We start from the raw sequence: 24,097 nt of genomic DNA on the forward strand, positions 1-24,097 counted from the left end.
TTTGATTCTCCTATTTAATCTTGAGCATGTGAGTTAAACTTTAAAACTCTTTTAAATGCTATTTCCACATCTGGGCCTGAACCCACAACCTTCAAGTGCAGTGCAGGCTTGTGGCAGCAGCTCTTCTGCTGTGCTACTTCACCACACACTAACCAACCCTTTGTTTGTTGTATTTAACCTTGAGACTGCTTCTCAAACCTCAAAACTCTTTCAAAGCAGATGTGATGTCTGCATGAAGGGGTATGAAGGGGCATGAACCCACAACCTCAGACAGCAGGTTGGAGCCTGCAGCCCTTCAGTTGTTCCCTTGTGCTATTCAAGCATATGCCTCATTGTGTCCGTTTCTCATATTAGACCTCTGGGAAACCTCAAAACTGTTTCAAGGTTTACAGTTTGAAGCCCTGACTGCAACCAAACCCTCCTTCTGAGAGAGCAGGTTTGAACTGAGGATCCTCCACACTTCAGCCTTCCTGCTATCTCCCTGCACTGTTCCACCACACACCTGTTGATGCTCTTACTGTTTTCAGGTCAAATATTTATGCAATTAAAATGCGATTAATTTCGATTAATTAATTACAAAGCCTCTAATTAATTAGATTAATATTTTTAATCGAGTCCCTAATATAAATATCTTATATATATAATATATATACAGCGGGTGAAAAGTATTGTATATGTCACCATTTTTCAAAATGGCTCCTCGCAAGATTTCTAACAGAGGAGTGAAAAGAAAAATCAGAAGAGTTTCAAAAAGCTTCAAAAAGAACGTCTGCGGTTACGTATGTAACCTTAGTTGCCTGAAGGTAACGAGACGCAGCGTGGAAACGCCCCTGCGTGACCGCGTCATGAAGCACGTGTGAAATCTAACCAATGGCAAGCTGGTACGTCATGGACACGCCAGGACCAGGACGCTATAAAGGGACCCGAAGGGCAAGCCCATTCATCTCTGAACGGCCGAATCAAGTGCCACGGGCATGCCGGGAGTATGGCATAGACACGCAGCTTCTTGTTCCCTTCAGGGAACTAAGGTTACATACGTAACCGGAGAGGATCCCTATCAGGGAACTCGAGCTGCGTGGAAATGCTGTGGGAACGCCAATACCCACTCCGCCATATGAGCCAGTAACCGTGGTGTGAAGTCAGGGCGCACACTCAGACGAGAGCACCTGCGCTCCAGGCATGGAGTTAAGGTCTAGACGATAAAACCTCACGAATGTGTAGGGAGAGGACAGAAATGTCGTGCAGCCGACACAAATGTCGTGCAGCGACACTTTACCCGACAAAAGGGCTTTAGAAGCCGCCATACCCCTGGTAGAATGGGCCCAGACAGCCAAAGGTGCCGGCTGACATCCCCAGCCCGTAAGGGAAGCGTCTGTCGTGAGAGTGACGCGGCAACAGATCGCTCCTAGCACAGGCCCTTGGGATAAAAACCAAGGGTCCCTCCATATGGTCAGAGCCCACAGGCAAGGCATTGCTGGAAAAAAAAGTCCCAGTCCCGGCGCCACGACGCCCATCTCCGCCCGTCCCGGCTCCAGTCCCGGCTCCAGTCCCGGGGCCAGTTCCGGCGCCACGACGCCCGTCTCCGCCCATTCCGGCGCCATGGCGTGCGTTTGCGCCTGTCCTGGCCCCAGTCCCGGCTCCAGTCCCGGCGCCCGTCTCTGCCCGTCCCGGCTCCAGTCCCGGCTCCAGTCCAGAGTTTTTTTTTTCCAATAAGATAAGTTCTTATTGAATTAATGTGGGTGAACCAGAGAACCTGGAGAAAACCCCAAACCAATTACCTTGAGCGCTTACCTTCGCTTACTCAGGAGAGGACTTGTGTCCTTTCCTATCAATGTTCATGGCTGGGAACACGCAGCAAGCTAACCGGTGGATGCACGTTCTCCTCTCTGTCGCGGGCGTCATGTAATCTTTGATGACAGAGATGATGCAGTTTTCTACTGCGACGTCCCCTAATTTCAAGGAGAGCAGCACCATTTCCTCAAGGCCAATTGTCTCAGACAGCTTGTTGATAATAGCACTGTTGAGGTCTTTGACGTTGTTTTCTGTTAAATCAATGTCTAGGTCGACTCTCCCCAAAGTTTTTTCAACAAGGCCCTGTAAGATAACCAGGATTTCACTGGTGCTTATGCACCCGCTGCAGTTTTTCAATATTTCTGTGACAAGCTTCTGGATGATTATCTCAGCCTGTACTCTTTCCAGCGCTGCGTTGTCCTGTGCTAGCCCTGCAGGAGTTTCTGCAGGAATGTTGCTCTGGTGGTCGACAACCGGTGGCAGGGTCAAACAGTTTTCTAAAGCACTTTTTGTCCTTTGAGCCAGTGGGTCGACCTGAGTTTTCTGCCACCACTGCAACAGCCCCGTAAAGTTCCACACTCTGTGCCAGATCTCATTGTACATGTGAGCATTTGACCAGGATGTGCTCATGGTGCCGCCGGAACCCTCTTTTCTCCCTGGTCCTGAGACATCCTTGGGCGGAAAACTGCCTGTCATCCGTTGGAAGAGGATGTTGGTCAGCGACTGTGTGATTATCAGGGATTTGCTTTTTGGAATTCCCTTCAACATTGGAGGCATGCACTTCTGTTTTCCAGACTGTGCTTCGTCAACATCCAATGTCAGCAGCGCGGGGAGGATGTCATCTATGTGATTCATCAATATGGGGCTGCATTCAATGTCTGAGTCCTTCCTGAATTTTCTCTTTATTTGATCCAGTATGCGATTCAGCCATGTTTTACTAAAGTGCTGTGTAAAAAAGCCCTTGACATTGCTTCCGTGTGCTTTCTTGTCTGTCCCCTCCGATTCCTGAAGTTCTTCAAGAACTCCCCGGGGAACAGTTTTTTCCAAGGAGCTGTCGACTTGCAAGTTCTGAAAGTCAGAGTCTGACATGTCATCCAAGAACGGATGCATGGTTTCATTCACCTGTCTCACAATTACTGCTTCTGGAGATTGAATGATTTCCATATCAGTCTGACAGCCGGATGGGACATTCCCCTCGTCCTCAACAGCGTGTGAGGTTTTTGAAGACTCATGATCTGTCCCAATCAGGTCGCGAACCACCTGCTTGAGAACTGTTCTCTCTCTTCGTTCTCGGATTGTGAATTTCCGGTTCATCTTTGATGTAAACCTTTTTATCATTTTTGCGGCATGATCAACCATCTTATTGAGTGTTGTGGGTGGTGTGACGTCCCCAGACTGTAAGGCATTGGAGCCATTAGAATTTACTCTGACTCTAACCTCTTCATTGATCATGTCACTGAACATTTCTGAACTCTGACACTTGACCTCGCCCTCAACTTCCAGGACATCTCTGAAGCCTTGCCTCAGGGTGTCACCCAGAATGGTCCTGACTTCTTCTTCAGATACCAGGTTTCTGTTTCTGAGAGTGTGGAGCAAGGCTTCTGTGAAGACCGTCATTATATTCAAAATCAGGTCGGCCATCAGAACTTTGGTTGTGCTGTCTGGGGTGCCTTTTCGCAACAGTTCAAACTGTTCTTGTGTCACACTGTTGAAAAATGACTCGATACAGGGCATCACACTATATTTTGAATCCATTTTTCCTGTCTGTGTTTCTGTTTTGTTTCTGTTTATTCGCGTATTTTGACAGACCTTCCTTTTTTGACTAAATACTGATCAACTTTTAACTCTGTGAGCTAAGTAATGGCCAGATAGTCAATATAGAATCACAAATGAGGATCAATCCAATGACGTCCACCCAACAACAACTTGTGTGATGTCACGCCTAGTCAACGGTTGCTAGGCGACGACTGCGCGACCAACTGACAGCTGATATACTGTCAGAGCGATTATCGTCGCCACAAAATGAGTAACAACTAAAGAAGTTAAATGGACTGGACTCTCGCTATTGAAGCGTTCTCGCCGACGATTTGTGCATGTTCAAATGGACCGGAGGAGCTAACGTTAGTTAACGTTAGTAGACATTAGTTAACGTTAGCATCACCGCCAGCGGTTTAATTAAAAAACAAAATTAGACCAAAACACAGAAACAAGCGTGACTTTAAATCGTAAGTTAAGCAACGTAAGTAACGTTAGCTATATGAGGTCTGTGTTAAATCAAGTCATTCAGTCTACCTGACGTTACAAAACAAAATACGAAGCGCAGGAGTTAAACAAACGTTACATTTTCATAGAAGCAGACGCAACAGAACGTTAATATGATAGAAATGCCTCTGTGATGCAAGCGTAACATTAGAAGAAAGGGTATTTAATGAATATAAATAAATAATCTGTGGCCAATGTTAGCAACAGTGGTTGACTACGCGTAGATTCATTTTCATTCAGCTGCACAGCAATACTCATCTTCTGATCCACTGCCATGGCAGTCATGTTTAGTTGATAGCACTTGTAAATGAATACATAATTGATCCTGATGTAACGTTAATACCTGGCGATAGTGTTGAACACATAAAGATTTCTAAATTAATATAGTATAATCTACATTCTTTTTTATGTCTAACCACGTATGCAGAGTGACCTATTAATTAAAATGTATCAATAAAAGAGAAAAGGAAATTATAGAGAAAAATGAACGCATGACGCATGCTGTTCACGGCAATGTCCGTTAGATGGCAGTGTAATCTAAGCAAGAATACAATGCTGTTGAAATTAATTAACGCCACTAAATTGTGTAAAAAGTATTTTGTGTGATGTACATTTTGTTTTATGGAAAATTTAGCCGAAGCGGATGAATCCACACAGAACCTTCTCTGACACATTACTTCTGCAGAGATGTAGTGTACTTTTAAACTGTATGAGAACTATTCCTTCTACTGTGCTACTGTTATCAGGGATCAGGGATGTCATTGCTGTTCCCTTGAGGCCCCTTTAGAGAGGAACTTCTCATCTAAACAATAACGCACTCCAGACTTTGAATAATTATAAGGATGATGATTAATCCGGTGGAAAAAACGGTGATAAAAGGTGTACCATACTATTAATATTTATTTAAATTATGGATGTAAAATCTTCTTTACAACGTTTTGCAACATTTGGAAGACGTTTAAAAACCAACTTCTGAGCCCTCGAGCCGCCTGTCGAGTTTGCAAAGCCAGTTCAAATTACGGAGAGTTTTAACAGTCCTTGAACGCAGCACCCGTGTGCTTTGATGATGTCTGTGGCCTCTGCTGCGGGAGATGAAGTGGAAGCCCTGGGAAACACAGCAGCAGGTTGGCGTGCTTTAAGTTCTATAAATTAGGTTAGAGGGTTGGGTTCTTGAGTCTGGGGGTGGGAAGATCTTATTCTGTGCACGTTTAGTTAAATGGAAAGTGGTCGAACCTTGTGCCAAACGTTACAGTAGAGCATCATCAAGCCTCCAGGTCACCAACCAGATGTGCAGTTCTTTAAACGCAACTTTGAGAAACTTGCATGCAAGAGGACATAGACTTTGAATAAATTAGTAAAATCACAGGTTTCTGTTGTGAGGCGTTTGACCAGAAACCGATTGCTTTCGGACTCTTCGGGATGTCTTCCACGGCTCTTCTCCTCGCAGCGCTCGGCGTTTTAGCGCATCTGGACACATTTACGCACGGGTGCCAGCTGCCTTCCGAGTGGCGGCCGCTGAGCGACGTCTGTCGGGCGGAACTGGCCGAGATCATCGTGTACGCCCGGGTGCTGGCGATCCACCGAGAGCCCCTCGGCACCGGGGTGGACAGCCTTTACAACTCGCTGCCGTTCGGGTTCGGGTACGGGTACGAGGGCGCGGAGGAAGGACTGCTCTACTCAGCGGAGGTGGAGTTGCTGTGCGATCAGGCCTGGGGCAGCATGCTGGAGGTGCCTTCTGGATCGAGGCTAAACTTGACCGGACTGGGGTACCTGTCCTGCCAGTCCCACACCGTGATGGAGAACTACTCCTACTTCTTCTTCCTTAGGTGATTCTAATTCAAGTACCAACACCAAAACATTATTTTACAGTTTATAGACGTTTAATTGTTGCCACTTTTAGTTTGTATCCATGAAAAGTTTTTTTTCATTTGTCGTTTGTTTTAGAGCACTGAGTTGTATAAGCAATACTATACTGTGTTTGAATATACATATTTGGTATTTCCAACAGGTGAGACTTGAGATTTTTATATTCTGTATATTTTATAGGTGTTGTTGCGAGTTGCAAAAGAAAATTTTACCTGCAAAGCAAAAAGGCTCATTACATATGTAGCTCTTCTAAACATATGAAATGCATCAGCCTATGAAATTTGCAACATACATGATTTGCTACACCCTCAGCCAGAAACCCAATCATTCCCTCAGCAGCTCCCTCACAGTTTCTTCGGGACAATCTCCTCTGCAGGATGGATGAGAACTACAACATCCTCCCCCACGGCGTTAACTTCCAGGACGCCATCTTCGCCGACACGTCCGACAACAGGCGCACCTTTTCCAGCCTCTTTCAGTTCTCCAACTGCACCCAAGGGAGCCAGCCTTTCCACATCTTCAGCCCGGAGTGGGACACACAGGAGGACAACAGGGTAGGATACGTTGTTTCCACAGCAGCGCATGTAGTGCAAAACCAAGATAGAGTTGAACCCCTTTGGACTGCATGCAGCATAACTGCTTGGAGGTTGCTATAGTAGTGCTTGCTGCTTCATTGAATAAAAAAAAGACTCCTATCTCCTTATACAACACCATTACATTCTGAGAAGAATAATATACAGTCTCCTTCTTTAGTCAGGTCAGCTTTTTGTTGCTTACAGAAGACCTAAACAAACTCGACACCATGACCGTGGAGATAACAGCATAGCAGAGCACACAAGGATTTGGAGGTGGGGGAGGTATTGTTAAGGTTGTAGGGCTTTTGATGTGCATGTTTTTTATTTATTCAATTATCTGTGGGCGAAGGTGTGTGTAAGTGTGTGGACACCTAATCTTGAGTTAAGTTGTGACGCTGCTGACAGGAACGTGGTGAAGATCAGTAGAGACACAGCTTAACCAAAGGTGAGAGATCCCCCCTACACACACAAACACACTCCCGCTTTGTGCACATGTTCACACATATATCACTTACTTGTCTGATCCTCAGAAGGATTAAAAATAAACATGAATACTCACTCACATGAACCGAAAAGTTAATTAAATACCACGCTCTTCAGAGAAGCAGGATACTGACCATCCAGATGTCAAGGGTCAAATAGCACAGATCCACATCTTTGACAGGTAGCCGCTTTAAAGTGTGTCAGTGTTCAGCTTCGATTCACTTCAGTGTGATGCAATGTTTGCTGACCCAATACCAGAGATAAGCTGGACTGTGTCAACAGAGGAAGGAGATTCTGCAGTGTTTGTTATCAAACCCTCTGTGAGTGAGCCGAGCAGGTCACACTTTGGACAAGACGAAACTCAGGTCAAAGTTCTGGATTTGAAAGGACATTAATTCATATGGTTACCCAGAGTCAATACAGTAGCTTTGAATTCACCGTAGGTGTATCAGAGTTGTAGAATTAGACTTAAGTGCTCCAAGAGTGGGCTTTGTTTGGTGCTGACACCTGGAAGAGTTGAACTGACCAGTTGAAAACCTTCCTTTAATTGATATCCTAGAGCAACAACACGTAAATATGATTTGTTAGACAGGCCTGTATTTTGAAGGAACATTGCATCGGCCATGTCAAAACACAATATAAGGATGTCTCAGTTAAATGGCCTTTGAGGCTTTAGCCTTTGATCTGTTGAGATTTTTTAAAATAGTATTAAATTCAATTTGAACCTCGAGACTTGAGTCTTGACTTTGACATGTCTCCACTTGAGTCTTGAGTTTGACACATTAGCATTGACTTGAGTCTTGAATTTGACAAATGACCATTAATGTCAGACACATTTCCAGTGCATCGAGTCTCGACTTGGACGCACTCTCATTTACTTTTCTTCAACTTGCTTCGAACTACTTCAAATCGACTCAGAATTGAATGCGGACAATATCAAATATTCATAATTTAATGTCACACCGCCCCAACATCAACATAGTAATTCAGTACTCAGTGCACCTGTTTGTGTAACTTGTGATAAAATAAATCTATCAGCATCTTTGTAGGTAACTGTCAGGATGTTGCTTATTCCTGACTTGTAGTGGTGTGGTGTCTTCTTTATCCTTTCTATTTAGCTCTGAGCTGTGAGGGCAAAGGTCAGTGAAGGAGGGGTTGAAGACATTTAGAGGCAAGGCTGAACAAAACGGGTGTTTTGCTGCAGGAATTTATGGTGGGGAAATGGAAGGAGATTCCTTTTCCAGTTTTCTGTAGAGTGAAGACTTGAAGCTAATGAGAAAGTTGTCCTCTGTCTTTTGTTCTGTTCTGCTGAAGCATAATTATGAATAAATTAAAAGCCACAAAATCCAATTTTGTAATTTCATCCATCCATCTCCAAAGGATCTTCAAAGGCTTTTCCCTGGCTGCATAGCTCCATCACTCTGTCAGTGGTATGGGTTTAGACACAGGACCACCCTTAAGACGGAATTTGGGAGGTTGTTTGCTTCTGGTTTCAGTATCGTGGGAACCAGATGTCCCTTCAGAAGGATCCACTTTTCTGCCGGAACCCTTAATTATCTCATTTTAAAGCCTCCTCTTATCAGCAGCTTTTACAATGACACTGTCTTTTTGTTATAGATTTCTTTAATTTTTTGGAAGATATTCCACTTTTTATTTTCTTTTGGGTCCATTATTCTTCAGTTGATAGGCCAATGTAAGATGAAGCAAATTCCACCTCAAAAAAGTCTTCTTAATCAGCACATTTCCATGTTTACATGCGCTCTAATGATTTGATTATAACCACAGAGAGGGAATACTCCAGTTGTAACAGTCATGTAAACACCTTTAACAAGAGTTCTAGAGTCTCATTAACATTTTATGTGGATACAAGGGCGACAACACAATCTGCCTGTTTTGCTCAGTAGTTCGAGCTCCTACTTTCTCATCCTTGTCCTTGTTTTTTCTCCTCTTTCTATACCACTTTTGTCCCATTTATCATTGGCATTTTGTCACACGAGTTGTTAGGGTGGTAAGTCATGTGACTCACATCAGTCGTAGTCACGTGAGTCAGAGAATAAAGGGAACATACATATCATGCTCACTTCCAGGTCCATTCATGTATTTTTGGTTTAGACTTGAAAATGTTTACGTGATTTTAATGTTCACGTTCAAAATGAAAAGACGTTAATTTTCTCAAACGGTCTGAATACACGTGTATTTGCACTAGGTCCGAAGTCTTCAGCTTTAGCACTTGTCTTTTTGAGACTCTACTGAATCTGCTCTGATTGGCTTGCGAGAAAAGAATGCTGCACCTTTGCAGAGGCAGTTCTCTATCTGTGGTTGGAGATGTTTTCTACGGCTAACAACTAACAAAAACCGTCTGCTGAAACTGGAAACCACGATGAGAGCGGTGAGACTCCAACCAAAACTAAGATGCCACCCCTGAAACCAAAATATCAAGCTTATAGATGCGAAAATGCTTCACCGAGCGAACGGGAAAGAGTTTGTTGATTTTTACCTGTGGGTTCATCAACCCCTTTTCATCATTACAGTGGTGTTGTCAAAATAATGCATTTTAAATAGGGCTGTAAATAGATGAAAAGAAAGTACTAATTAATTGCACATAAGACTAAATCTTACGAGTAATACTGTTGTTTAATTGTATTTTAAACACAAATCTTCACGTTTGATCGTCTCCAAGGCCTGGTTGGAACATGTTGAACTATAGACTCTTCCTGCTCTTCTTCTGCAGTTTCCTCGCAACTCTCTCCGTCATTTGACGGCTGTGTTTGAAGTGCCAACAATCTCCCCACATTTAGCCAGCACATTTAACCACTGTCTTTTAGGGACACAGTGGTTGTCCTCTGTTGTCCATTGTGTGCCGCCCATGATAGATTTTGAGATGGAAGTAGCCTAGCAGCTAGCTTAGCAACTAGCTTAGCCTAGCGGTGCCTAAAGTTTTCTATTTAATAATTGGTAAATGGACTTGTACAGCGCTCTTCTAGTCTTCTGACCACTCAAAGCACTTTAACAACACATGACATCATTCACCCATTCATAATCTAATGACAGGACCTACCACACACAGTGACACCTGCCCATCAGTAACTAACATTCACACACACTGTAGTCACAGCTAGAGGAGCAATGCTGGGATTAAGTGTCTTGCCCAAGGACACATTGACATGCAGGTTAGCCGGGGATCAGACCGCCAACCATCTGATTGGAGGACGGCCGCGCTCCCCACTCACCCACAGTCGCCCCCCTTCTGTTTGACACATGGAGGAGTCCCTCTGCAGTTATTTGCTGTATGTCGCAGCTCTGATTGATTTACTCCCAGTGCAAAAAGCTCTCTCCATCTTCAAAATATTTGATTTTATTGATCTCAGCCACATTGTAAGTGTAAATTTTGAGAGCCCTAATTATAATCTTTTAACATTTACAGCCATAGATAACAGAGACAAGAGACTCTGCATTTCTATTGTCCGTTTTTTTCACGTGAATTTGAGAACACACGCAAGTGTGTTTCTTCACATGTCCTAGTGTTTGTACAGATGATGCTTAACGGTAGGTAACAACCGGATGTTTTGACAGGTGGTGTGCGTGTGCACGTGTACATGTTCACGCGTGTGTTGGGGGAATCCCACTGAGAAGCTTCCTCTGAGAATGAGAAAGGGTTCAAACTGTAAAAAAAAGTACAATTGTACAATTCTTTCGGAATCCTTTTCCGAAGGAAAGACTTTCCTTGAAGGATCGGTCCACCCAAACAACAAAGAAAATTGCATTAATTATAGATATAATAGAATAATAATATAATAGAATATAGTTGGTACTTCAAACGTTAGTGCGGCTTTTTTTACTGGTGGTCTTGAAGGCACCTGTCCTGTCAATGCAATGGCTTCAATTGGGACTTCTTTAAGCCCCGCCTCCGTTTGCAACTTGAGAAGCACCGTGGAAGTAGCCGCTCTCAAAAAATAATGAGATAAGCAATATATATATATATATATATGTATATAGGATATCAGAATGATTCAGCTGTAAAAACAGGTTAAAACGATAAAGATACAAGCTAAAGCTACAGATAACAGTAAAAATGTTAATCCCTATCATATGATGACTGAGACAGAAAACAAGAAAAACATCCTCTTCAATGTAAAGTTGGTTATAAGCTCTATCATCATTTAAAAAACCAGCATGCTTAGACTTTCATTAGTCCTGTGCTAATGTAGTCAGCTATTTTAGCTCCAGAGGTTTTTTATTTTGATAAGCAACAAGTATTGCTATTATGCAATGTTTAATAGTTCAAGACAATTCCAATTTAACTAAAAATGTGAGAAAATGTGTAAAACACTTTCACGAGACCCTTCAGAGCAGACAGGATAGTTGTTGGATGCTCCATTACGATATGATGGGTCTTCATTCGTGGCGGGACTTAATAAAGGGTCAATTGCAGCTGGATGCTTGTGTTCCTACCCCTCACAATATCCGTAGTACTTATAGTATTTATAGTAAGTTTTCAGAAAAGGTGTCTCCAATGAGTGCTGTCACATGGACACTCCTCAAAGTTCTGCTTAGGTCAGCTTTGTTTTCTGCATGAGGGTGATACATTTATTTAAAAGACACACATACAGTGCCCTCCCTTTGATCTTTTGCCCCTGGGGAGTCTGAATGAATGTAAATGTTGAGGGTCAGGACCTCCACCCTAAGTGCATCAGCTCTCTGAAAGGAGAAAAGGGACTAACAGCACTGTGGACATCCAAGGGAGGGACTGTTTTCTTTTCTCATTTTCAACCAACTGACAAGATAAGATAGGTAACTGCTTCTTTACACCATTTGGGTTTGCCCCTGTTAAAGAAAACATCCTTTTCATTTCATCTCCTCCTCCTCCTGATCCTCTCCCACCTCCTCTCTCCAGCTGATGTGCTCCTCAGTGCAGGCCGCGCTCTTCGAGGAGGAGGAGCTGGGCCGCAAGATGCAGGAGCGACTGGTCGCGGCGGAGAGGAGGAACCGGCAGCTGAAGGAGCGGGTTCGCAAGGTGAAGCGCTCCCTGGGGAACGCGCGCAAGGCCGCGCGCAAGGCCGGACAGGAGGCGCGCGAGCTGCAGGCGAGGCTGGAGGCCGCCGAGCGCAGGGCGGGCCATCACCTCAACGCCATAACGCAGGAGGAGCCGCCGCCCGGGCGCTACGCGAGCACTACGATGCGCAAGAGGACGCGACTTTGACTTGATCCGCTCCCTCCCTCAACCACAACTACTTTCTCCTTAGTATCCTCCCCCCCCCCCCCGGCCACGCCCCTTCCCGGTCTCAGTACTGCGGCTCTGCGGCCTCCCGCCGCTGCTGTGCACTCGTCTAAGGCATAGTGTGTGCTCAAGTTTTTGAACTAAAGTGCGACAAAAGAAAGTCACGTGTATTCATGTTTATGCTGACTAAGAATTGTGTTAAAGGGCCACAGAGAGCTTCCACAAGTCATGTCATTGGGCTCATCTCGGCATGGGTTTGAAAACATTTGAGCCGAAACCTCTCAACGGAAAACCCATTGGGGTCAAGACATTTGTAAGACATCGAGGTGGAAGGAGGTGGGAGGACAACGCTGGAGACTAATGTTAATGCGACTGGATTAAATCGACCCATTGAAGCCTCAGACCACCAGATGTAGAGTTGAGTGATAATGGTCCCTTTAAAAAACACCTTCTGTAATCAACCCCCTAATTTGACGCATTGTTAGTCGAAAGAAAATAAAATATTGATTACAGGAGTATTTAAATATACTAGTATTTGGAATTAAAGTAGTTTAAGTTAGTAAGCTTTTTGCTTTCAAAAAGCATCCAAACTTATATAAGAACAATAAAAAAGGCCTTCCACATAATCATGCCGTGGTGAAGCAGTGATAAGTGAAATTACATTTTATTTTAGAATGTTGTGATTTATCAACCTTTTCTTCAACCAACGTGAGTAGTGTATTTAAGAATGAGAACCCTGGGAGGTTGCATGAGATGGTTCATTTATCATTTAGTCAATATATATTATATTTTTAAAGTTGGAATTAGCTCGTCTGTTGATTCTTTTTTGTACAAATGTTTTTTCTGCATAAAGAATCTGGCTTGGATGGAAATTGTGTGAATGCTTTGAGGGAGACTATGAACACCTGAGTCAGCGGAATACAAAAAAAACAAATATTCACACACACACTTCTTTTAAGCCCCTACGGCGTCACATTAAGTTCAGGGGAGATAGTGTGTGTATAAATCTTGTATTTGGGGAGAGAAAGAGATGCGATTCGGGTTCATCAAGTGAATGGAATGTGTTAGCGTGGGCAGCAATGTTCCAAAACAGCGGGACGCCGCTGGAAATTATTCCTCCAATTCGGTGGAAGACCAAAATCTCTGGAAGGAGGCCACATTATGGGACCAGAGCAAATGCAAGGGACTCAAAATCACAGAATATCCTGAAAGGATGGAGAGGAGCGCAGGATGGCAAACGCTCGGTGAGGGTCAGCCAAGGTCATTCCCAAGTACCGAGGAATACAAACTGTTTTTTGTGTATTCTGTCAAACACAATCCCTTAGAGCTTCTTCTTCTTGATCTCTGCTAACGTTAGCGTGCAAAGGTCACTGCAACAGGAAGTACGTAGTGTCTTTTCTAACTGCCGAAGTAGCCAGACAAGCAACTGATGCTAACAACGTCTGTGTTAAGCAATACAGTTACTTATTTCATGTTATTATTATTATTGTTATTGTTTTGGACAATATTTGTTTCAGTGCTGTGGTGTACGTGTGCGTTTGATTCAGGAACATGAATCATTTTGAACGAACACACTGAAACGAGGTCGACAATCAGTCAGGAAGAGAAGCTCCAAATGAGACAGCAGAAAAAGCAGAGGAGGTGTGACGGATCAATAAAGTTGGGCCTGGTAATCTTCAGCAAAAACCTCCTGACAGTAAAAGTAAAAGTAGCATGAATGATGAATGGATCTTTCTTATTTCAGCCCTACTGTCTCCTCCACACGGATGCTTGGCAGCTGTCAAACTGCTGTTGAAGAAAAACACTGGCGTTTTTTTTGGTGAGGCTCACGTGTTGTTGACTGAACCTTTACCAAGCCCAACAGCACAATCATTTCAGTGTGGATCCTCGAGTCTAAACCTGAAGAGGGCGAACAGTGAGTGTCCCTCATGTGTTTGCCACATGCGCGTCGGCTTCACATCTGTTGCGCAGGATATAAGTAGACGATGTGTCGGCCTAGTGGTTTAGTGTCTGCTTTATATCAAGTGCGTGGATCCTTAAACCGCGAGTGTGGGGGAGTACAAAACACACACATATGGATTTGCATTTGTGAAAAAAAAGAAGTTAGACTTAGCGGTAATAGGACACATGCGAACAATAACAAACCCCGCCCACCCCAAAAATAAAATCTTATTACGATCATTCCGAATTTATTCCAGGAGAAAGACAAACAAAACATAACAGTCGCTGTGGCCTGTGTTGTCATGTTACCTCTGATATGTGCACATGATTGTCGAAGGCATCTGATATACAAGCCCCATTAACAGAAAGTCATCATCATCACGGTAAGTGAGGTGAGATATGAGGGAGGGTGCACAGGATGGGAGCTTGTCGTGGTCACATGCAGAGAGTAAATACAATACAGGCAGCGGGACGAGGACGCCCACAGGGAGACATCGGGTCACACAAAAGCAGCTGGTATCATGTTTAAGTCCTTCAAACGCATCCTTATCCTTATGTTATGTTAAGAAAGTTAATTATTTTTATGATAAGTCTGTGGATTCATGTATTCTGAAAATCTGCACACGGTAATTAGCGGTAGTGCTCACACATACAGTACATGAAACACTGTTACCGCTTCTTTTAATAAATGGTTAATTAATAAAGGTTGCAATATTGATCATTTTATTTTTTGCCTATGGAAACTGTTTGTAGAACCTCGAACTGTAGTTCTGACTAAGCTTTTTGTGGACTCCAGACACCTTAACCTGTGCACGTCTTTACATAATACAGAGATACTTACATCATACAAGGGCATATACACGATTATGCAAACACACATGGCAAAGTTGATTTCTTGGTGCACTTCTTTTTTTTTTTTTCCTCGTCATGCTTGCGTTTTCATCTTTAGTGACACCGTCAAACACAATGAGCGCAAGCTCAAAGGGTGGAAAGAGGCGGACGAGAGCGGCTCGAAGCTGCGCCTCGTCCTTAACAGTGTGTTTCTGAGAAGGTCACAGCTTTGGATTTCTTTCTTTAGAATGGCAAAAAAACATAAGCCTGAGTTCAATAAACAATGCTTTCATTTTTAGTTGGACTGACACTGATGGTGATGACTGGTGGTTCAACACTAATGTCATTGACCTGCACTGTGTAGCAGTATATGTATATATATATATATATATATATATATATATATATATATATATATATACATATACACACATATACTGTATGTGTGACACCAGACTGCAGAGAGGGGGAAAGGGGAATGAAACATTCCATAGAGAATACAATCAGCTTCCCTCAACACTCACTCATTAATTCTTTCACTCACACATGCCCGAACAGCAAAAAAATTGTAAATATTATCTTGAAAATAATCATTCATATTCACAATCTATTTACAGTGACATGTTGAACATAGAAAGATTCATTCAGAACACTTTTTTTTAAACAGAAGACATAAAAACACAGAGTAGCATGAACCCGAACCCTCCTGCCTGCCTCACAGTACATTCATAAATCCAAACATCCACCTAAAGTGGACAACATCACATTTAATGATTCTTATCGTGTCAACTGACTATTTGTCGACGTCTTTTGTGCCAGAGAAAAAGCTTGCAGGCTGCTTTACCAATGTAGCTAGTTCAATAATGACGAGAATAAAATGAAATTGTAGATCTGTCAGGGATTTGGTGTCTTGTATTTTTCCATTCCCCAAACCCACTAATCTATAAGCGTCGCCTGATCCCACTTCCAAGAAAAAGCATTGACGCCACTTAAATATGTAAAAGAAAAATGCATAGCAATCAACGGGGAAATAAGACATGGTTACAATGAATAATCAGATTAAGGAATAAAGCCCTTACATGGTTGAAAGGTTCCTTCAGTGACACTGATTACATGGATTGATTGAGTAGAGAGAAAGGTAACGCAAGACCCCCGCTGTAAAAACGTCAAGAAGTAATATATATTTCTGAGAGGTGAACAGTAGGAGACATGTGGGTGTTGTAAATATTTAGAAACACTCAAAAGTCTTTCACTAATACTGCATATATGAAAATAACTAAATAAATGAGGCTAACAGGTCTTTTTCTTCTTACACTACGCCTACAAAAAGAAGCAGATTTGAATGACATTTGGTTCTGCCTCATGTCAACTACATAGAGTGTGACTCGTTTTGTGAGATGTGTTTCCTCAGTAGGAGTCTATGGGCTTGGGGGCTGAAAGCTACAGATGCGGTAAGAAAGTTGTTGTGCATTGAGAGCAGGAGTAACACACCGCGCAGGACATAACACAAACTGTCTTGTAAGTTTTGATTTAGTCGACCTCATTGCCAAAAAGGTGTAACTTAATACTCACAGCATGCCGAAGGTGAATTCCAGAGAGCGTTTGACCGTAAATTTGAAAAACCAAGCTCTATGAATAATATGCAGATACTTGTCGCCAGCACTCAGTGTAGATAATAAAAAGAAGGCAAATGGCAAAAAATCAGGAAGGAATTGAATGGGGAATAAATTTCCCTCCAGAATAGTTTGCAGTGGGTGTTCAGCCCTTAGGTTAAGTCCACTTCACATTTGACTAGCTCTGTTCTAACTAATTCATTGAGTAGAATGAACCAAATGGTCTTGGTACCCAGCACTAGTCTTTGGCTACAATTCACAATAAAGGGATCAGAAGAATTGCATCGTGACAAACTGATATGTGAGACTGAGCACCCGACAATCCAAGCTACTGAAGTCGTATCCCACTCATCAAAAAATGTTAGCAATACAACCAGTTCTCCGAGCAGGGTGTTCAGTTCAGGGGAGGGGGGGGGGGGGGGGTCTAAAGGCGTGGATCATTGGACAAGGCGAGACCTAACCTCTCCGACGGTACAGTCCCATTCTGTCAAGCGCGAGGCCCAGCTGTCAACAGGAGTCCTCTGTGGAGCAGTCCAGGTTTGAGTCCAAGTCGCTGTCTACAAGTCACCACGTCAGCGTTGTATCATGAGCTGGGATGCCACAACACCTGGATCATAAAAAGACAAACACTGACGGAAACGAGCTATACTGGGAAATCCATATCCACCAGCTCAGAGTGCAGCTGTAGTTTTCCCTGAGCACTTCTAAACTGGGTATAGTTTGACAATGCAAAAAACGGTGAGGTCATGGCTTCTTTAGACGTGGGGGGGGGGCAGCGGACGGCCAACATTCTCAAAAAGAGGCAGTTTATTGCCTCTGTCCTAATCCATCCTCAACCTGCTGCACGCGTCGTAGTATGTGTGATTTGTCTTGTTAAGTCTTGATGAACAGATAAGAATCTTTTAGTCAACAAAGTGGCACAACGCTGTGACTTCCATTCTGGGTCGTTATAATTATAATAGCTTTATTTTTGATAGAGGTTTACAATCTTTACTCTCTGATTAACTTAAGTGGAATGCGGCTAATCTGTGTCTGAGAACACATCGGACCCTCTGTGCAAAAATACGTAAAGCGCTTACTCATGTTTCCACGTCTCAACAGTCGTATGGTTCTTTTAAAGCACTTCTTAAAGCACAAACAAACAGACAGATAAGCCCACGAGGGCATGTAAAGTGTCTTAAAGGTGCTATATGTAGCATGTAGGGCAACATGAATTGTCACATCGGTTTGCTGCATTGGTCAAATCAGTGTAAAGAAATGATTGCTAAAGAGATCTCTTGTCTTGGCAGTGATCTCGTTTATGAACAGTAATTGGACCAAAGTAGCAATATCAATTTGACAATGGTGTGTTTGCCTCCTTTGACATTTACAGTAATACTACAAAATTAAAAAAAAGTCAGTCAAACCTAATTTGGAACAAAAAGCTAAATAAAGTGGCGCACGAAAAGACCCAATTGGAGAGGGAAGTTGATGTTGACCGACACTGAATAATGTGATACCACCGGCCCCACCAGCAACTGCTCAAGCCTCACAAACGTCCCGGATCAGAGTCCGTGGCCGCGCGGCGTCCTGTTGGGGCAGGGGGAACGGCGTGCAGTGTGGCGGCGTGTGGCTGGGTTCGGTGGGGGTGGAAGTAAAGTCCTCTGCTCTCACGGGAGCAGGGCGGGAAACTTGCTGGGTGGGCTCGTTTAAGTGGAAACGTAGCGAGGAGAGCAAGGAACGCAGAAGAAGAAATGGGGGCGGGGGGGCTTGGGTGGCGGGTGCGGCCCTCTTCCTCTCCTGTCGTCCTCCGTTTCTCTCCCATCTCTCCGCCTCACAGTGCTGTGGCCTCCCAGCTCGTTTCCCGCGGGACCTGGCGTCACTTAGTCTCTGTGAGCACCGGGGCGGGAACTGCAGAGGGGTGCGTCCGGCTTAGCTCCGCCCCTGTGGCGGGAGAAGAGACCGCAGAGGCCAGGCTGCAGGATGAGACCGACGCAGGTACACCTGAGAGTGAAAAGACGAGCGAGTGGGTCAGGGGCAATATTTTCCCTTTTTTAAGTAACCTTCAACTATGACAGCATAGATGAAGTTAGCATGTCTGCTGCGTTGGTAGGTAGCCAAGCTAGTTAGCCCGACACGCTAATGTTAGCAGCTCTAATTCAAATCCTCCGGTCGGCTTTGGAGCATTAGCAAATCTGTAACCCGTGTGCCACTGGTGCTGCTGACTTAGACTCACATTCCTTGCGCGGAGCTGCCGCGTTGCTGTCTGTCGACGTGGTTTCGCTAGCGGCCGCGTTGGTGCTCTGGCCCTGCGCCGTCTGGCTCTGAGCCGGCTGGTTCTGGCCAGTCTGGCTCTGCCTCGGCCTGGTCGGCGGGTTGGAGGCGTCCACGCTGCTCCCCATGCTGCTGCCGAGCTGCAGCCGCCTCATGTGGCGGACCACAGCGGTGGCATTGAACGCTTGCTGGAGAGAGGCAGGAAATGGGGAGGTGAGCTCTCGCTGTGACCTCGGCGGAGTTCGCCGTACCGCCGATGTACTGTTTCATGAGCAGGTGGGGATCATTAGAAGGATTTTTATTTATTTAAAAAAAGGCTTTGAAGACCAAGCTTTCCATGAGGTGACACCAGTAAAATAAAACATCTTCCATAAAAAACATGTCATCTTACACAAGATAGATATGCTTTTAACAATCCAAGATTTAAATTACACACTTCCTGAGGAGCAGCTCTTAAAGAAAACAGCAACTCTGTGCACATTACTCTCTGCAGGAGGGAAGAAAAAGGTGGATGTTCGGTTGACTCCTGAACATGTGTCGGGCCGAACGCACTACCGACTGATTCATCTTCTACCAAACACAGACAAACTTTGCAGGAGCCGTACCGAAGTAACGAGAATAGACGGCAGAAAATCTGACTCACCCTCCATTTGCTCTTGGCAAAGTTCTTTCTGATCTGTCGGCTGACTGACTCATGAATGTTCTTGCACAGTGCTGTATCACCGGCAATCCTAGTACACACACACACACACACACACACACACACACACATTCTCTGTTAACACTTGTGACCATACAGCAATGTCTATGTGATTCGATGCCCTTTGTGTTGGCCCGTATCCGACAGCTCATGTGAGAGTCATTCCTCACCAGGGGTGTCTGAGTGCTTGATCGCAGGTGAACCTCTTGGCTGGATCCTTTTCCATCAGATTGCCGATGAAGTCCTTGGCTGAATGAAACACAGCGGCCGTGAAAAGCCGAAGCTCGTCCAACACAAGCACTGCACCAGCTTTGAACAGCATTTTGAAATGATTCTTTTAACACAGTGTGTAGTTTGTACGTGGTGTTGTAGGTGACTGATTCACAAATACATTTATTCCAAGCCATCAGGAGAGCAGGGGACGAGGAGGAGGGGGGCTCACCTGAGTCCGATATGTCGTCCCAGTACGGCGTGTCAAACTCGTAGTCGGCTTTCAGGATCTGTTCAAAGAGCTTGGAGTCGTTCTCGTCGTAGAACGGAGGGTAACCACACAGCCTGCAGACGAGACGTTGGCCCACTTACTGTGTGTATCAGGTTATTCACTCAGTCACAGAGGGACTTGTTTAGTCTCTTTGTCATTTCATGCGGCGCAAAACAAAATAACCACTGATTGTTTTGTTGTTTTTGCTCAGTCAATAAATGATTCAGTCATTCACACAGTTATTAGTTATAAGATTGGAATTATTTGAAGATGTTAATCTGTCGCTCTGGAAAGTTTGTTTATGGTTTTTATACTAAACAGCACACATGTGCCGGGATGTGATTTATATCAATATCGGGTTACTTGTGTGAGCTCATTGCGGTGTCCTTCCAGTCCTTGGCTCACAGCGGTGGTTAGCGGAACAGTTCTCTTTTACTGGTAGTCCTGGCAGTAGTTGGCGGTATCACCTTAATGGGGTCAGCGTGAGAATACTGGTTCCCAGTGTTTACTGAGGCTCCAGACTGATTCCCCGAAATGAACCGCCTGAACCGACGGGAGAGCTGCTGCTCAACCCCGAAAAACACCATCCGCACCTCATTACTGAAGTTCTGGATGCCCCAAGAGATTTTGATAAAAACTCATTAAAATGCCGTTCCCCACCAATACACAATAACATACAACCCCCCCCCCCCCTGCACGCACACACACACACACACACACACACACTGAAAGAGGCAAATAAAAGCACACCAGGAGCAAAGGAAGAAAGAGTCTGCCTGCCGTGAGGAAAGTAGGGCTTTCCGTCCGTTCTTCTGGTTTCTCATTTGGTTAGAGACTCATCTGTCACTCAGCTAAGCCTCCACATTATTACACACACACACACACACACACACACACACACACAGCAAGAAGAAACTAAGTTTCGGCCTGGTGTGAAGGGATGCTGGCCTTTAGATTTTCTGCTTTTACGTTCGGTTGGAGACTCACCATCCATCCCACTGAACACGTGCACGCACACACACACACACACACACACCCACACACACACACACACACACACACACAAGCACACACCTGAACACACTCGGGATCCCAGGTGATTATCATGGCTGATTACCTGATGTGATCTTTCCACCTGAGCAGCAACTAAAATCTAACAAGGTCTGAATCCCAACGCTAATTGTGCTAATTGTCAGCAGGGAGCCGTTCTAACTCTCTCCCTCCCTCTCACACACACAGAAACACACACACACACACACACACACTATTCCAATGAGAAAGCAGCTGCACCAAAACCTTATGGTTTTTAGGCATATAAAGATACACGTGTATATAATAGAGAGAGAGAAAGATTCCCCTTACACATCACAGTCACATCACAAACGTGTTAGACACACAACAGTGTGTGCGTGCTGTCTTCTTGCCACTTCTCACACACCGTATCTCGTTTACCTGCTGCTGCCCTCTGACCCCTGACATCTGATCTAACCCAATGCTTGAGGTAATAACGTCTTTGCCCGGCGGAGGAAGCACACACACACACACAGACACGTGAAAGTGTGTGTGTTGGTGTTGTGAGGTCGGAATGACGCGGGATAACAAAAACAAAAAGCCAGGAATACAAATTTAGACTCCCATGTTCATACAAGGCCCAGACGTCAGCAAGCGCGACGTCATCCAAACACATACACACGCACACACACACACAGGGTAAAATTAACGAATACCCACGCACACACACGTAGGACAGAGGCAAGTCAGCTTCAGAACACAGAAGAGTCACATGACCTTTGAGGATAATATGTTCTGTTCATGCATTAGCTTATACTGGCATTACTAATTAGCTGGTGCATGACAAACCAATGCTAGCTAGCTTGATGAAAGGAATGTGGGATCTGACTTCCAATTGATATTTTGTCTGTTATCAATTCCTACGTAGAGAAAAAGAGGAGAACTGTTTTCAACGGATTTGATGCATACAGATACCTTGATATTTTACCCCTATTTAGGAAGATTTTAAATATGAATACGGTACGGTTAAGTGGAATATAAAAATAAAAACGGATTTCATTCGAGTACACATATTCACATGGCTGGATCGCTCATGAAGAAAGCTGCTGCAGTGAGTACAAATCTTCATTTGTGGCAACACCGGTGGTTCCCCTACAGTGACAAGTCAATAAGACAAATGGATACTATGCTATTCATTTCTCACAGCCTACAGGTGCAAAAACGACAATAGATGGATAATAAGTGCATCATTTATACAAATACTAAAGACACTCCCTCTCTTTGCTTCCCTCGTTTGCTTTGTGTTAGATCCTGTCGCTTACACCCCGGCCCAGTTTATTCAAATTTACAGCAGACGTTTTGACTCATCCGAGTCAGTCAAATGAGGAGTCTTGCGGCAAAACAAAGTGAAAAAGAACTCTGTGACGTGTTCAGCCAGCTCGATATTCTGACATAAGGTGTCAACGTGGCTCCCGGCGAGAAGCTAGTGCAAACTGTGAATCTCACAGCAGCTGGGAGTGTGTGCTGATGGTCGGGCTGCTTGGCTGAAACCACTCGCTGCGCAGCGTGATCTGACCTTAAAGGAGACCATCTGGTACTTACAGTATATAGGCGATCACTCCAATGGACCAGCAGTCCACCGCCTTGCTGTATGGCTTCTGGGCCAGGACCTCTGGAGCTGAAAGGGAAAGAAGAAAAAAAAGAAGAGGAAGTAATCGATTACTCGTTTTTTGCTACAAATGTGGCTCCATTTTGCAGCAGCATGGGGTTTGTTTCACTAAGCTGAAATCTGAAATGTGCATTCAGCAAGTTAAAACTCTTGTGCGATCATTAGGTGTAAATGTGGCTGCTTTATGAGCCTGAATAAAGAGAAAATATGCAGACTCTTAATGTCTGTCCAAGTTGAAATCACGTGCCACGTTTGGATAACGGTGGGATATCCTCTGCGGGAGGTAAATGTTTTCACGCCCAGTGAAACGAAAGTAGACCCCGAAATATACGACCCAAACAATTTCACCAACTTGGTCGTGATTCTAAATAGATTTGGCACATTTACAGACATGGCAAGATATGAAGAAAGGCCAAAACAGACACTTTGCACACAGGCTGAATCAGAGCCTTGTTTATAGATTTACACGGTCATTGTGAAGGCGTGTGTGAGTCTGTGTGTGTGTGTGTGTGTGTGTCTGTGTGTGTCTGTGTTGTTTTACTGGACCTGATGCAATTATTTTAACCCACGGAGGTCATGAGCCTAGTGCTCACTGCTTAAGACAGATGAAGCGTTTATGGTCAACTATGTTGTAAATGACTAAAACATGGCAGTTTATGTGTACTACTCCGCTGTCATTGCTTAAGTGTTCTATGCGGCGTGTTCTCCACATAACCCATCACACCGTATCATCTTAGGACTTCGAGGCTCTGCTTCCACTGTATTCGTCGCTCTTCTGCTGTTACCAAGCAAAGCTGTTTTGGTGGGTTCATTGCTTTTTAAATTCAAAAGGACTTATTTGGAATTACCAGCCTGAAGCTGCTTCCCAGTGAGAGCCAACAGGAGACTTACAGGAGCTTAAGTTAACTGCCATGTACCTTCTATATTTTGTGGTACTTTTATTTACAAATCTCTTTTTATTTATTTCATTAATTTATACCACAATCCTGTACTCGCTGCTTTTGTCCTCCTGTTCTGTTTAACATGTCCCTGCTATATAAAGTGTTTAAACATGTTTAATAACATCAACTAGTTTATCATTAAACGCACACTGAGCATGAGCTGTATTCTAGGAACATATCGCTTTCAAGGTAGTTCAAATTCCAAATTTCTGACATCCGTCATCCAACAAATTCATCAAACTTTCTCTGCATTCTGTCAACCTACTGCTGTGGTGTTATTATGATTTTAAATGATATATATATATATATATATATATATATATATATATTATAAGTTCAATTATGGTTTATGGGGACACATTCAGAATTAGACTCAAAGCATTTGTTAGCATCTCAAAATAGATTTGTGTTGAAGACCTTTAGGGAGAACACTGTCAGTGGAATTTATTCAGATCTGGTTTT

The 24,097-nt window shown here is 44.0% G+C and overlaps 2 protein-coding genes across 2 annotated transcripts in view; one reads left to right on the forward strand and one right to left on the reverse strand.

The window, feature by feature from the left end:
- The first annotated feature begins 5,088 nt into the window (after positions 1–5,088).
- Positions 5,089–13,425, forward strand: ccdc3a (coiled-coil domain containing 3a). Its single transcript, XM_037460628.2, has 3 exons — positions 5,089–5,879; positions 6,296–6,473; positions 11,872–13,425. The coding sequence occupies exons 1-3, from the start codon at positions 5,473–5,475 to the stop codon at positions 12,175–12,177; spliced, it is 891 nt and encodes a 296-aa protein (XP_037316525.1). The 5' UTR covers positions 5,089–5,472; the 3' UTR covers positions 12,178–13,425.
- Positions 13,426–14,367: 942 nt separating this feature from the next.
- camk1da (calcium/calmodulin-dependent protein kinase 1Da) overlaps positions 14,368–24,097 on the reverse strand; it is a 33,215-nt gene continuing 23,485 nt past the window's right edge. The window contains exons 6-11 of the mRNA XM_037460627.2: positions 22,628–22,703; positions 19,976–20,088; positions 19,704–19,782; positions 19,477–19,564; positions 18,796–19,021; positions 14,368–18,563 (exon numbers count right to left, since the gene is read on the reverse strand). Of these exons, the coding sequence (XP_037316524.2) occupies positions 18,439–18,563; positions 18,796–19,021; positions 19,477–19,564; positions 19,704–19,782; positions 19,976–20,088; positions 22,628–22,703 (707 nt within the window). The 3' untranslated portion in view covers positions 14,368–18,438. The remainder of the gene's footprint in view (positions 18,564–18,795; positions 19,022–19,476; positions 19,565–19,703; positions 19,783–19,975; positions 20,089–22,627; positions 22,704–24,097) is intronic.

This window comes from Pungitius pungitius, chromosome 2, assembly GCF_949316345.1.
Source record: "Pungitius pungitius chromosome 2, fPunPun2.1, whole genome shotgun sequence".
Taxonomy (NCBI): Eukaryota; Metazoa; Chordata; class Actinopteri; order Perciformes; family Gasterosteidae; genus Pungitius; species Pungitius pungitius.